General features: G+C 34.1%; 1 protein-coding gene across 9 annotated transcripts in view; it reads right to left on the bottom strand.

Annotated features, from left to right (window-relative positions):
- Positions 1-14,989, bottom strand: part of sbf1 (SET binding factor 1) — an 88,697-nt gene that overhangs the window by 5,568 nt on the left and 68,140 nt on the right. For 4 of the 9 annotated variants that reach the window (XM_009300170.4, XM_009300171.4, XM_005164590.5 and 1 more), the window contains 18 exons: positions 14,562-14,754; positions 13,988-14,115; positions 12,542-12,717; positions 11,564-11,700; positions 11,027-11,234; positions 10,417-10,613; positions 9,843-9,980; positions 9,106-9,201; positions 8,573-8,647; positions 8,073-8,245; positions 6,087-6,263; positions 5,870-5,971; positions 5,599-5,784; positions 3,901-4,027; positions 3,568-3,698; positions 2,995-3,234; positions 745-852; positions 463-668 (listed from right to left, as the gene is read on the bottom strand). In XM_009300170.4, coding sequence (XP_009298445.1) covers positions 463-668; positions 745-852; positions 2,995-3,234; positions 3,568-3,698; positions 3,901-4,027; positions 5,599-5,784; positions 5,870-5,971; positions 6,087-6,263; positions 8,073-8,245; positions 8,573-8,647; positions 9,106-9,201; positions 9,843-9,980; positions 10,417-10,613; positions 11,027-11,234; positions 11,564-11,700; positions 12,542-12,717; positions 13,988-14,115; positions 14,562-14,754 — 2,798 coding nt within the window. The remainder of the gene's footprint in view (positions 1-462; positions 669-744; positions 853-2,994; positions 3,235-3,567; positions 3,699-3,900; positions 4,028-5,598; positions 5,785-5,869; positions 5,972-6,086; positions 6,264-8,072; positions 8,246-8,572; positions 8,648-9,105; positions 9,202-9,842; positions 9,981-10,416; positions 10,614-11,026; positions 11,235-11,563; positions 11,701-12,541; positions 12,718-13,987; positions 14,116-14,561; positions 14,755-14,989) is intronic. The other 5 variants (XM_009300172.4, XM_073946636.1, XM_068219729.1 and 2 more) reach the window with 2 other exon arrangements.

Here is a 14,989-nt window from a genome sequence, read left to right as displayed (position 1 = left end):
GGGGAAACCATCGGAGCACCCGGAGGAAACCCACGCCAACATGGGTAGAACATGCAAACTCCACAAAGAAATGCCAACTGACTCAGCTGGCACTTGAACCAGCGACCTTGCTGTGAGGTGACACTGCTAACTACTTTAATTTTACTACTCAAAACTTATGTCAGTTATTTTCCTAAAGCATTGTTTTTTATTTGAACTAAGTCGGTATACTTTGACTCTTTTGTTGAACTGATGGACATTAAAATATGTTATTCCTGTATTATTTAATATTATAATCAATTTTTATGTCTTTATTTCAAAGTGTATTAAGTTATTTTGAGTTTATATATTGTTCTTATTGTATTAAATGTAATGAAAAAAGCAGGTATACTGCAGACTTTCCTCTATATATATCTGCCCTGAAATTCCACTATCCATTCAGAAAATCCCCCCAGCAGCCTTGTGTAGGAAGTGTAGACAGACCTGTTCTCGCTCTCAGTGCTCTGGAACTGGCTGTAGAGAGTGCTGGTACTGGGCCGTCCCGCAGCGGGTGTAGATGTAGCGCTGACTTCACAGTCTAGAGCCAGATTGATGGAGGAGCCAACGCCGCTCTCCTGCAGATAGACTCCCTGAGAGCGCCGCTGGTGGCTCAGATTAGAGGACATCAGCAGAGAGCTGGAGAACGAATGCTGCACACACACAAACTGAGCATCAGTACGTCGCACATTAGTAGATGCAGGTTAGACGTAGTGTTAGTTTTCATACCCTGCTCTCTAGTCTGGACTCCACCCGCTGGGTCGTTTTAATCTTGTCCCATGTGTCCTTCCACTTCTCTGTAGGCTGTCCCAGCTCAGTTTCCAGGTTCTGCACATCCTGTTCATAAACACAGTAAGTTGAACATTAGGAGGATTTTTTTAAACATATATTAAATTTTTGTTCCTCACGTGATGAAACAAAAGTCTGGTCAAGGCTATAGGTGCTTTTTGGTAATATTTACATACTATTACAGGATTTATTGATATCTTTAATAAGTATAAGTGTTTTCATTAATTTCAGGTATTTTAAAAATGCTTTACTTAGTTTTAACTTAAATTGTTTGGTCATTTTAATAGTTACATGTAATATTTTTAATAGGTTACATACATGTAATTTTTTTTCTTAAAGAGTTCAATTACTTTGAGTTCTACTTGTCATATATTTTAAGTTTCACATAAAAGTTCAAATACATTTTTACAATTTTAATTAACATTAAATTATATAAAATAAATATAATATGTGAAATTTTTATTATATAATTAAACTAATTTGTTAAGTGCTTTTTATTTTTATCACAATTATTTTATTATTTTTATTTAATAATTATTTTATTATTATTTTTCTTTTATTATTTTTATTAGTTTTTATTACACTTATTTTTTATTTTAATACTTGAAACTTTTGTACTTAGGATTTAAGGCATCACTTAAAAAAACAAAAATAACAAATATTATTAATAACCATATTATTTGATACCTCATCTATATTTCTAAAACTACTTTTAATTTACCTTTATTATAATGTCGTGATGTTCATATTTTATTTCGGTTTTATTTAAACAACTACTTCAATAGACAACAATCTTGTTAAATTACATTTGTTATTATTTTTCTGATTATTTTCTTAATGAGTTCAATTATTTTGAGTTGTAACATATTTTAAGTTTCACATAAAGGTTTAAATACATTTAACATTTTAATTAACATCAAATTATATGAAATAAATACAATATTACTAAATTATTATGATATAATTAAAACTAGTTTGTTAAGTGCGTTTTAGTTTGTTAAATGTTTTTATTTCACTTGTTTTTTTACTGAGGATTACACTAACAACATTCAGGTGGGTAGCCAGCCTGGTGAAAGGGGTGCTTCTTTTTTTTTTTTTTCTCTAAATGTGGGCCTTTTTGCAGTCATTCGCCTCATTTTCTATTTAACTAGAAGCTGTAAATACTGCATGTTAGTGAGATTAAGCAACATTTTTGTGTTTAAAATAGCACAAAAGCTTGTTGGATGGTCATCCTAACCACACTTTTTGATGTACCAAAGGCATTTCCTAAAGATTAAGAATAAATAAATATCAAAACAATATTTATTTTTAAAATACAAAAATAAGAATCTGTTAAAAGTTTTAAATTTATTAGGCAAATAACAAACTAGCCAGCACATTCAACTTTCCTCAGTTAGAATTCGGCATCCCAAACTCTGTACCGACAGCCAACACAAGATTCCGCTTGTTCTTAAAGCCTTTTACGATGGATTATTTCACAATTTATAATGGAATAGCAGTCAAAATAGGACAAATGAGCTCACTCGAATCCCCCCTAGCTACGCGCCTGACATTGGTTAGAATACAAAATAATTAAATATTACAATACTAATAACCATTTTATTTGATTTCTTCTACGTTTCTGAAACTATTTTTAATTTATCTTTATTTCTATTTCAGTTTGACTGATTTTAATACGTAAAAAGTTAAAAGTGGTGCCTAAATAATGTGATGTTCATATTTGTTTCGGTTTTATTAAAACAACTATTTCAATAAACAATAACACCCCTGCTTAAATTGAACAAAACAAAATTATTACATATCATAATAAACATTAAGATTTTACATTTATATACTAATATTATCATTTACCTATTTTGTAAATATACTGAGCAGTAGGTTTGTTCTGCACGTCATGATTTTGCCAAGTACAATGCAATTCTGGATTAACATTGAAAATGTAATATATACCTATTCCCTACCTCTAAACCCAACTATAACTGTAAATGAATATATATATATATATATATATATATATATATATATATATATATATATATATATATATATATATATATATATATATATATATATATATATATATATATATCCCATAATTCTGCTTGGCTGATTGGAATGTTGTTGCAGGGTCAACATATATCCAGGAACATGTCTTAATTGGTGAAATCAGGTTAGGAGTTTGTTCCTCACCTGCAGTAGTTTGGTGATGGCATCAGGCACTACTTTACTGAGGTTGTCATAGCAGGGCCATACGATCCTCCTTTTGGATTTGGGGGCCGTCGTCTCTTGTTTGTCCCCAGCTTCCTCCTGTGGCTTCTCCTGCCGACCCTGCACTAACTCCCAGTCAAAGGACGGACCCTCAGAAAGCGTTTCCTCTGTGTAAAAGTCCCAAACCTTTAAGTTGGAGACGAAACTGTAGGGCTTTAAGACCTTTAAAAGAAGAGGACAGTACAATCAGTCACCAGCAGAGAGCACTAGAGTATTCATTAATCTTCCTTCAGCTTAGTCCCAAATTTATCAGGGGTCGCCTCAGTGAAATGAACCGCCAACTATTCCAGCATATGTTTTACACAGCAGATACCCTTCCAACCATAACCCAGTACTGGGTAACACCCATCCACACACACACTTATACACTAAAGTCAATGTAGTTTACCCGATTCACCTAAAGCACATGTCTTTGGACTTGGAGCACCCGGAGGAAACCCATGCCAACACGGGGAGAACATGCAAAATAGTGACAATTGCAAATGATAAAGTTACCTCTTCTTCCTCAGGTGAAAACATGTAGTTGTAGAATATGGGGGTCTTTTTGTTGAGCCGGTCAATGTAATCCCAGACAGACTTGCACACCTGAGTGCTCTTCCTCTCACCTTTTTCCTCATATAAGACTCCTACAGAGACAAAACATTAGGATAAGGACGAACAGTATTTAATGATTAAAAACGGTAAAATAGACTGGACTTGTTTGACTTTTGGCTGGATTACAAAATGGGGGTGAAATTAGGTGAGATGATAAACTATCACAGTCCTACTAAGTGCGAAAAAAGTCTGTAAGATAGACAATTAGTTGATAATTGGTCGGTTGAGACTAACCGAGCTCGATGCGCTCATAATCGGAGTCCAACAGGAAGGTGCGGAAACGGTTGGAGACGTAGTGGTAGGCTAGAAACTTGAGGTAATACTGACTGAACTCAAACTCCATGGGGAACTGCAGATGAATCTGTAGGAAGAACGAGAGAAGGGGAGAATATTTACACTGCAATTTGCCAAATGATAAACAGAGAGAGACTGCGTTAAATAGTGAATTTTGATTGATATGAAAAGTAATTATGAAAGCATCTACAAACTGGGGTTTCTGCAGGTTTCCTCCAGTCAAATTTAAGACTTTTCAGGACCCTTGTAAGACCATTAAGAATAAATTTTTAGACTTATACAGGATTAAAGACTTTTGCAAATGACCCAATATCATCAATTGTGTAATTGTTTTCTTTTCCTGATTAGTGAATTTCCTTTGGGGGTTTTGCTTTTGTCAATTGTATCTCCTTGAAATAATTATTAAAAAATAAAAAAGTCAAATTATAATAATTAAGGTTTAATTGAGATGTATTGTTGGTCATTGGATGGACGTCCGTCCAATAGAGTAGCTTTACTTGGATAAAGCAAGATTAAGACCCATTTAAAATGATTTAAGACCTTCAACACAAAACTTTTAGTGTATTTAAGACTTTTTAAGATCTAAAAAGGGTAAAAAAAAATTAAAATTTAAGACATTTTAAGACCAAGCAGACACCCTGACAAACAATGAAGTCATACACATTTTAGAGGAACGGAGAATATAGTGGGTAAATCTCTTCCTTCATGCTTTACTTGAAAATCAATAAAAACAAAAGTAGTTAACTTATTCTGTTGAATAAAAAAACCTTCACATCTGTAAAAAACAACAACATGACTATAGAAGCATGTCTATAGTGTATATTAAAAAAGCACCAAGCCCAAGACTGAACCCTGTGTGGACACCTTATGTAGTGTATACAGTAAGCAGCATGTCGAAAATAGTCAGTATCCATTTAACGATTGATCAGAAAAGTAATTATGAAAGCATCTACAAACAGTAAAGTCTTAGCAATGATGTCATAGAGATTATATAATATAAAACTATATGTTTTGTCAGAATAAAATACCAAGACATCAATACATAGAGTTTAAAGCACCCGGACCTAAGTCTGAACCTTGCAGCACACCAATGTAATATAATGTCCTTGTGATTTTTACAGGAGAAACGAGCGGGAAAGATTTCTTTATCCAGTGCCAAGAACATGGTATATCAAACTAGATCAGGATTTCTGAAAGCTTAATCACGTTTAATGTGTAAATGATAAGATAGTCTTTGCTATCTTGTCGAATTCAGACGCAAGGTGGTGAAATCTCACCATTAAGCAATCTCATTCTTTATACGTGTGGGGGGGAAAGCCTGTCTTTATCTTCAGGGTAAATTAGCAAGAGTCTTGCACAATCTGGATGAGTTAGCGTTCAGGATTTTATCTTCGAAGGAGTGGTCGATTTAGAGTAATAAAGCCGGAAACTGGCACAGGTATATGTTGTATATTTGCATATATTAAAACAATGCATATTTATACATGCACATATCCAATCATATAAGGTTTCGCATGCTGCCTTCAGACTACCTCTTCCAAGAACGTGGAGCTTGCTTTATATCAACACCCTGCTGTTTATCTATGTAAAAGAAAGCTTTACAGTGCGCAAGGTAAGAAACCTCCAGAAATAGCTTGCCTGGTGCACACAGTCCAGAAACTGGAGGAAGACTGGTGTGAATCCGCTGCTCTGACTGGCGAGCGTTTGAGCACCACGATGGCTGAATCGATGGCCGAACGACAGCCACTCTTTCTCTACGAGCAGCCGGAAGCCATCAATGGTTCGGTAGTACGGATCTGACAGCAGCTGCACAAGGGACACCACCTACACCCAGCACAATATTAATGCATATATGGCCAGAATTCAACTGTAGAGGCAGCTCATGCATATTTAAATGAGCGTGTCATACCTGTGTTGTTACATCCCAGCCGTCCTCCAAACTAACCATGACCGAGGAACCATTGTCAAGAAGCTCCACAACAAGAACAGACACCTGTAAAACCCTGTGAAGCTGTGATGGGACACACAGAAACATAGTCAATGTCAAAAATGATTCCACTATCTTATTACTGACTAGCACATTGAGTTGAACAATTTTAGAATGGATAAAAGCTAGGGATTGGTACCAGATTCATCCACTCGGACTCCTCCAGGCAGCGGTGAAAGGTCATGTTTGCGTCAAAGCTTAGGGAGGAAGGCACACAGGCTTTCATCAGCTTCTTGAAACTGTTCTTCACCTGCCGTACGTCGAAGACCTCGATGGGCACCACCTCCCACTGCTGGAAGGAGTCCTGCTTTCCACCCTGATCAGAAGACTGAGGTATTAGTTTATTCACCAACAGTAAATTGAATCCTGTAATCAACTTTCCTTAAATCTAGCGTGTATGAAATATTATTAATATTACTTTCTAGGTTTTTATCTGTAAATTTCAATTCAATTTAATTCAATTGGGGCAATGTAAAGGCATATATAGCAACATTATTATGAAACAAACGCACAACGTACAAATAATTAAATGACAATGACAATAAACAACAACAAAGTAAATTAGTTTTAAAAAAATGGAATAATACGCAATTTTACATAACATGCAGCAATAAAATTAGGATTATTGTGCTCCTATTAGGTGTGCTGATTATTAATAATTAGTTTTTATATGCAATTATTTTTTAGATGAAGGGCATCCGCTGCGTAAAAAAAAAACTTGCTGGATACGTTGGCGGTTCATTCCGCTGTGGCGACCCCGGATTAATAAAGGGACTAAGCCGACAAGAAAATGAATGAATGATTTTAATAAATTATCATCACTACTGTTTGTATTATTTTAATGTTACTAAACCTCAATTACAAAAAAATAAATGTATTAGTTTCTGTACCGAAAGGTAAAAAAAAAAAAAAAAGCCACTACAAATAATTATAATAAAATAACTATGATTGCACTTGTGTTCAGAGGTGTGCTGATGTTTATCTATGAATTTAATATTTAATATTAATCTAATTTATAAATGCTACTTATGATTATTGCTACTGCTATTACTACTACTATTCTTCTTATTCTATACTATTAATATTATTTTAATATATAGTTAAATAAATTATCATTAACAATAATTGTATTATTTTAATGTTAATAAATCCCATAATGTAAGAGTTTACAATAAGAAGAATCAAGTTGCTACAAACAATAAAAATAAGAATAATAATAATAAAATAGTAATTATGATTGCACTTGTGTTAGGTGTGCTGAATATTTTATACTTAATTCATTTTTAAAACCTACTTGCACCAAATACAAGAACTTTTTAGATCACTAATATTTTTAAATCGAGCACCTTTTTAATTCACACTCCAGCATATATAACGCCATCAAAATCTGTCCAGTACTTAATGTTTCACTGACGATTAATATTTACATTAAAATCAGGGTTTCTGGCAGTTTCACAAAGTTGAATTTAAGACTTCAAGACATTTTAAGACCATTATGAATGAAATATTAGACTTATACAGAGCTAAATGCTAAGAATTTTCTTTGAATATCTCAGCTGAAAAAGATTTTCACTTGCCTATTAAAAATTATTTTAATTTAATACATTTAATATACAATAATAATAATTAAATAATAAAAATATAGGTCAGTATCTTCAGTAAATACACGGAGATCTTAATTAAATGCTGTTTTTAAATAAAATAATTTATTGAGATGGATTGTTGGTGATTGTATGGATGTTAAAGGTTAGAATACATGAACAAAGGAAATTAAGACCTGTTAAAAAAAGATTTAAGACCTACAACACAGTATTTCAGTAGAATTAAGACTTTCAAGGCTTAAAAATTTAGCTTTCGAGAATTAAGACATTTTAAAACCCTGTGGATGCCCTGTAAAATGTCATTCTGATGATGTTTTAACGTGTCATTTTTAAAAATGCTGACCATTTTAAAGTCACGTTCAAAGAACTTCAACACAATTAGTTGAATTCAAAACTGGTAATATTTCAATGCAGTACTGACAAAGTATTCCTCAAATGCATTTGAAACATTTTAAGTACTTTCCGGGACTGTTAAGTGTGGGAACTCGGGAAACCCTCAAAGTTTGATTATTTAATCTAGTAACCTTAAGCTGGGACTTGTCTCCAATGATGAACAAGTACGCTCTCTGTTGCCGAAGGAAGTAGGTCTCGCTTGGGCCTCCATTAGCCTGCGGTGACTCTTTCCCAGCTAGCCTGTTCCCCACATCAGGGTTATACGTACTGAGCCGACCACTTCCACGAATACTGCCCCATTTCCCTAAAAAAAACACACACAGACGACCAGCGGAGACCATTCAGGGACAAACACCAGACTCAGTGGAATCATTTCAGAGTGATTTCTACAGACGCGTAAAGACAGACAAAAATCTGGTGGATCACATGCAAAGAGATGCTCATCACGCCCGCACAAACAGCACAGATAAATCAAACAGACATGGTGGTCAACGATTAGTTAGCAACAGGGAAAGAGGAGGATGATGACAACACTGCTATACATGGACACTTAGTGCTCAAAGTGGCTGCGCGTCTCTGTCGAGAGATTTGATTGGTTAGATTTGAGAGCAGGGGGCGGGGCCTACTGTACCTCTGGGCGAGTTGCGGGCCTTGACTGAAACTCTAGGCTGAGAGAGGGAGACCACCCTCGCCCTCTGACCCAGCGCTAAGGTCACATGACAAAAATGCCCATTACTATCAGCACAAAACAAAACTGGGCCCAATTAACCCATTCAATCCCGCCTCATTAGATAACAAGCTAATACGATGTGTTATACTATTGTGACCACTTTATTTATTTATATCTTCTATATGTGCAAGCAGGAGGTATGTAAACTGATGTATTCATGTGACAGTCTCTCAATTTAATTGAAAGCATCAATTATTTTATTCAAAAGTTTAATTTCTTATCCGAAGCCATCAACGACAAGACTTTTAGAGCTTCCAAAAATAAGCCAAAAACATAAGGTCACAATTGTTACTGGGATTAAACGGGTTATTTGGCAAATAATGCACACAATGACTTCCTCTGTTATATGGGATTGAATAAAGGACTGGGAACAGAGGAATGAATGGCAGGTTTAGTCTGGAAGATCTTGAAATGAACATTGAACATGCGCTCACCTCCTCGACTGAAGGTTCCTGGTACGTCCTCTTTAGCTCCCATCACTTGCTTCATCAGAGCTCCTATTTTAGGTTGCCTCAGCTTATCTGATGAGTCTGAGGCCCAAAGATAACATGTATAAGAGTGTGAATATTATTTGTGAATTAGGATAAGATACAGCAGGTGACTAATAGCTAGCAAAAATAGTGTTTGAATATGGAAACGAGGCGTTGTTACTTTAAATATGTGCTAATACACATCGGTCTCTGGCACAAAAATCTAAACATCAACTAAAATCAGGTTTCAAAAATTCTAGCTTTTATTTCCGATATATTCGAGTCAAAGGTTTTTAGATTTGGGGAATCTCCATTTTAAAAAAAATACTGTGAAAGACAGAAAAAGAATTGCAGAACAAAAAGATTAAATTATGTATGAACAATACATTTTTATAAACCTTAATACAGTCATATTTTAATGAAACTGTAAACATTTTTATCCAAGTGCTGCTAAAGTGGAGATTTATAACTCAATCTTTAAAAATATCCACTATACCTGAAATCTACAGTCACAAACTGATTAAGTGCAATAATAGAAAGCCATAACCCTTGTATTTTGGATGCATACTTAGCTTTAGACTGGTGAACAAAACACGTTATATTCAGCTAAAAAGTCTTAAATCTTAAAACTTTGCCAGCAGTTTTAAGCCTTTAAGTGCATTTCATGGTCTGAGTGGGTCAGTTTAGTCTCAGGGTCTGACCTGAGGTGCTCATGTGTGAAGAGGTGAAGCCGCTGAGTGTGTTTCTCCCGCTGGTCTCGCTGTATGAGGGCATGGAGCTGATGATGGCCTGCAGATACTTCTCCTGCTCCAGGCTGGTGGAGTCAGCCTGAGACGGGCCTGAAACACAATACCACCGCAATTAGTTTAATAATAAATATGTAAATAGATTGCATATTCAAAAAAATCTATATTTTTTTGTATGCATATTTTAAATGTTGTATTGACATAATAAAATGTCATGCAATATAATAATATTATAATGTCAAGTATTTAATCACATCCAAAATAAGTATGTATTTACTTAATCATTGTAAAATATTGATTGTATTTCAGTGCGTTATTCATTATGAACAAATAAACATTTTCTCAAATATACACATGGAAATGTGGGGTCGTATTTATGCACAGTTCACACACATATATTATGTAAATACATTCTCTTTTTTTTTTTGGAAGAAATAAATCATGATAAATTATTTCATGATGAATCATAAATAAAATGAAACAAAAATGATAGAGCTAGCTTTTATTTAAGCGTGCATCAGACTTTGACCTGCAGTGGGTGCATTGGGTGATTTGAAGAAGCCCACGACTCCTTTAGCATGCAGACCGGCTGATCGCAGCAGCACAGCTTTAGTGCGCGAGTTTCTCCAGCAAACAACAGGGAAACGGTTCTGCCGGTAACAGCGGCAAATACGCTGGATGGTGGAATCAGGGATGCTCTGAGGGACAATCAGTAACCCTGGATAACTGAACCAAACACAAAAACACAGCTGTAAATAACATTTCAATGCTTTTTTTTCCACAGCATTTTTAGTGACTTTTATTTTGAATAAAGTTGACAGCTATTGGCTTCCAAAGCATTTTATTCTTACAATATAAGTCAATAGTTACCAGTTTCAAACATTCTTCAAAATATCTTCTTTTGTGCTCAACAAAAAAATAAAACACATAAAGGTTTGCAAGAATGTTGGAAATCGGTAACCACTGACTTGCATAAGCATTTTCTCTTCCTATGAAAGTCAATGGTTAGTGGTTTCCAGCATTTTTCAAAACATCTTTTGTGCTTGACAGAAAATAGTCATAGTAGTCATAAGGCTGCAACCATGCGAGATGGAGTAAATCTTTATTTCTGGGTGAACTGTCGCTTTAATGGGGCTCACCTTCGGCATACAGTGTACATCCGGTTGACGGTGGAGATGCGGAAGGGCTCGTTTTTGGAGCGGGTCAGGCTGTTACTGAGCGTGCCCAGTCCCAACCGTTGGTAGTCCCGACAGCAGGCCCGCTCCACCACATTACTCATGGTTTGACGGTCAGATGAGCGGATGGTGGACGAGAGCGTCAATGAACTGGGCTCGGGCTCTTCAGAAACTATTGCATGAAAATTGTGAAAAATTGTAATATCATAATTATGCTTAAATACACTTTGTTAGAAAACCTTATATGTTTCTTTTATATTTTTATACTTTTTCCTTTTCTACAACCACATACTCTATATCAAAAGTCTTTCAATAACTTCTATTTCTGCATATTTAGATTCTTATTTCTATTTTTTTGGGTTATTGTTTTAAGTGTTTGTGTATGCACTTCACTGCATATCATACTGTGTATTACTCTATATGTGACAAATAAAGAAAATGTAATAAAAACTGAATTTAATAATCATGTGTTAGTGATTGCCAATTAAAAAAAATTCTCACCAGAGATCTCATCCTCGTCCATTTCTGACTGCATACTGCTGCGGTTCTCCCAGGTCGGTGGAGAATATTTCTTTCGGGTCACATACTGACGCCCAATGGTCCTCTTTGCGGTCTTGACCAGGTTTCTGGACAGCGTTCTAAAATAAGAAGGTCAAAGTAAATATAGTGTTTTGATTTACCATAAATATACCTGTACTATCATATAAGGAGTATAATTTCACCTGAATAAATTATGCAAAAACAAACTGCAAAAACACTAAATAAAACATACACACACAACACAACATAACACAACAAAGTGCAAAAAATAAAATAAAATTACAAAACAACACAACAAAACACACAACAAAACAGAAACCAAAACAATGCAACACATCAAAACAGAACATACCAAGACACAACACAACAAAACATACCAAAACACACAACAAAACATACCAAAACACACAACAAAACATACCAAAAAACAAACTAAACCAACCCAAACCCAACCAAACCAAAACATAATACTCTGAGATATTCGAACACAAACACAATTTTACAATTACATTCATATTTTAGGGCAAATACCTCAATATTAACATTAAATAATAATGTCTTTTATAATACTCCTTTTCACCTACACCATAGTCAATCATGTTTGTGTGCAAAAACCAAGCACATTCCAGTCTAGAGGGAAAATGTGTCATTTAAGTACACATCTGAGCTGATCTCATGTTACACTTTTCAAAATTACTAAAAGTGCTTTAGAGTATAATTGGCCCTCCATTATAAAAGCTGTCTCTGAGTTTGGTATGGCATCCATTTGCCGCTAATGCAGAGCTTTTGTGATTTCCACTACTAAATAATTCAAGGCTGGTTCAGCATCGTTTCTTTCTCTCCTAAGAGTTTTTACAGGAAAAGGCTGGATCGTGGATGAAAAAGAGATGGTCTCCTGAGAGATTAAAATGGACGGTTTAATATTTCTTCAGTTCTTACTTGAGTGACTGGTTCTTGTCCTTGGTTTTGTGCTCAACCACCAGTTTGGCAGACTGACCCACAGTGAAGGCAAACGTGCCCTGGACGTGCTGTGGGTATCTGAGCTTGTGCATGTGTTTCCTGAACACCTCAGCCAGATCTGACGCCACCTCCTCGTCAAAGGCGATCTTCATCAGCTACAACAGACCACAAATAATGAAACCAATGGAAACTGATGCCACATAAAATCACAAATATATCTAAAAATATTTGCAAGCATTTTAACCTTCAATTCTGATGTCTAATGTCATTTTTTGGGAATCGAAATCCTAAATAAAAACTGAGATTATCGGATAAAATAAAATCAGTATATAAATAAATTAAAAAATATATAAAATAAAATAAAATTATTATTATTTTCCAACATCAAAATCCGAAATAAAAATTTTATATATTTTTTTTGTATACAAAACAAAAATCCCTGGCCCTCAATAAAATAAATTTAAATAAAATAAATTACATAAAAAATGTTTAATTAAAATATTTTCTATTCAATACAATTCAATAAAATAAAATACAATTAAATTAAATATGACTTAATTAATATTATTATCCCACATTAAAATCCTAAATAAAAATGTTAAAATTTTTGGTAAACAAAACAAAAATGGCTGGCCCTCAATAAAATTAAATAAAAAAAATGTAATTAAACTAAAATAAAATAAAATATGACTTAGATTATTGGCCAATATTCTTATCCAACATCCAAATCCTAAATAAAAACTCAGACTATCGAAGAAAATAAAATAAATTAATAAAAAAATTTAAATGACTTAATATTATTTTCCAACATCCAAAACCAAAATAAAAATGTTAGAATTTTTTGTATACAAAACAAAAATCGCTGGCCCTCAATAAATTTTTTTTTAATAAAAAAAAATTAAATTAAAATAAAATATGACTTAATTAATATTATTATCCAACATAGAGATAAAAATGTTATTTATAATATACTGTATACAAAACAAAAATTACTGGCCATCAATAAAATAAAACAAAATAAAAATGAAATAAAAATACAATAAAACTAAAAATACAATAAAATATTACTTAATTCAACTTATTTATTGTTAATGCATTTTAAATTAATATTTAATATTGTTTGTATTCAAGCATATGGTTACTAGTGATAAAAAATAAAGTAAATTGAATAACTATTTTGCGTTTGTTAGGTATTTGGAATGGTTTGAATTAAAATAAAACTCATTGTCAATTTAGTAAAAAGATCAAAGTAAAAAATATCTAATTGAAGCAACTTATTTTCTTCATGGAGGTTATGTAGGATTTGTTAATGCCAAACTCTGTTTAATACAAAATATATATGCATGTCATTGTTTATATGGACATTTAGGATTGCCATTAAGTAAATGAAAATATATTAATGAAAGCACAGGGGATGTTCAGTACCTGAAAAGTGCAGGATCGCAACTGGAGACCCTCTTGGATGAACTGATCCATGGGAAGACTAACAGAAATCCGCTTCTCTTTCGTGAGGGAGGCGACAGGGAAGGAGCGAGTGACCACCTGCTCTCCAACTGAATAATACAAACATACAAGAGTTAAGTGAGCATCCTAAATCTCGAAAATAAACAATACAACTCATGCTATTAACTACTGGCTTATTACCTGCCAATTATTAAGACATTAACTGTTTATTACTAGTTATAAATCTTATTCCGCATTCTTAATTCTACCCAAAACCTAAACCCAACATTATCCTTACTAACTATTAATGAACAGTAAATTAGTAGTTTATTAAGCTAGTAGTGTTAGTTAATAGTTTGTTAATACTGTGAATTGTGTAAGTCCACATACTGTAAGTAAAACTTTAATGCTAAAGACTAAATTTAAACTCAAACTAAATGACTATTGAAAAAGTATTTTATAAATTTAAATGAGTAGAAGCTTGAACTATGGAAACAATAGGTTTTAACAAGTAAATTATGCAAATGAGCACAGTTCTCGGCCAATTGGAGCATACCAAGCGGATCTGTGGGAGTGCCCTTGAAGATGAGCCTATAAGAAGTGAGAAAGATTGCCCCCTCAGCAGGGAGCAGCGGTGGTCCTCCCATACTGCCCGTGGCCTCCTCTCGACCATCTGTGATAAGGTGCACCCGCATCCCGTCCATAACAAACTCCTCACCAGGCAGCAGAGTTGGCCTCAGAAGCTTAGGCTGGACACACACAGAGGAAAAAAAGGGCAATGAAAAGAAAGCAGAGCGCCAGAGAAAATAATATAATAAAAATATTGACAAAAACAGTGCATTTATAATATTAAAGTCGCTCAAATATGAAACACCACACTTCATATCCAGCATGCAGAATGCTTAGATATCATGAACTGAAGGAAACGCATCATTCAAAATCACAAACAGCACACAGTCATGCTGATCATACACAAGGCAACTT

Source organism: Danio rerio, chromosome 4 (assembly GCF_049306965.1).
Source record: "Danio rerio strain Tuebingen ecotype United States chromosome 4, GRCz12tu, whole genome shotgun sequence".
Classification (NCBI taxonomy): domain Eukaryota; kingdom Metazoa; phylum Chordata; class Actinopteri; order Cypriniformes; family Danionidae; genus Danio; species Danio rerio.
Note: the sequence above shows the minus strand (reverse complement) of the source record. Positions and strands in the feature narration are given on the sequence as shown.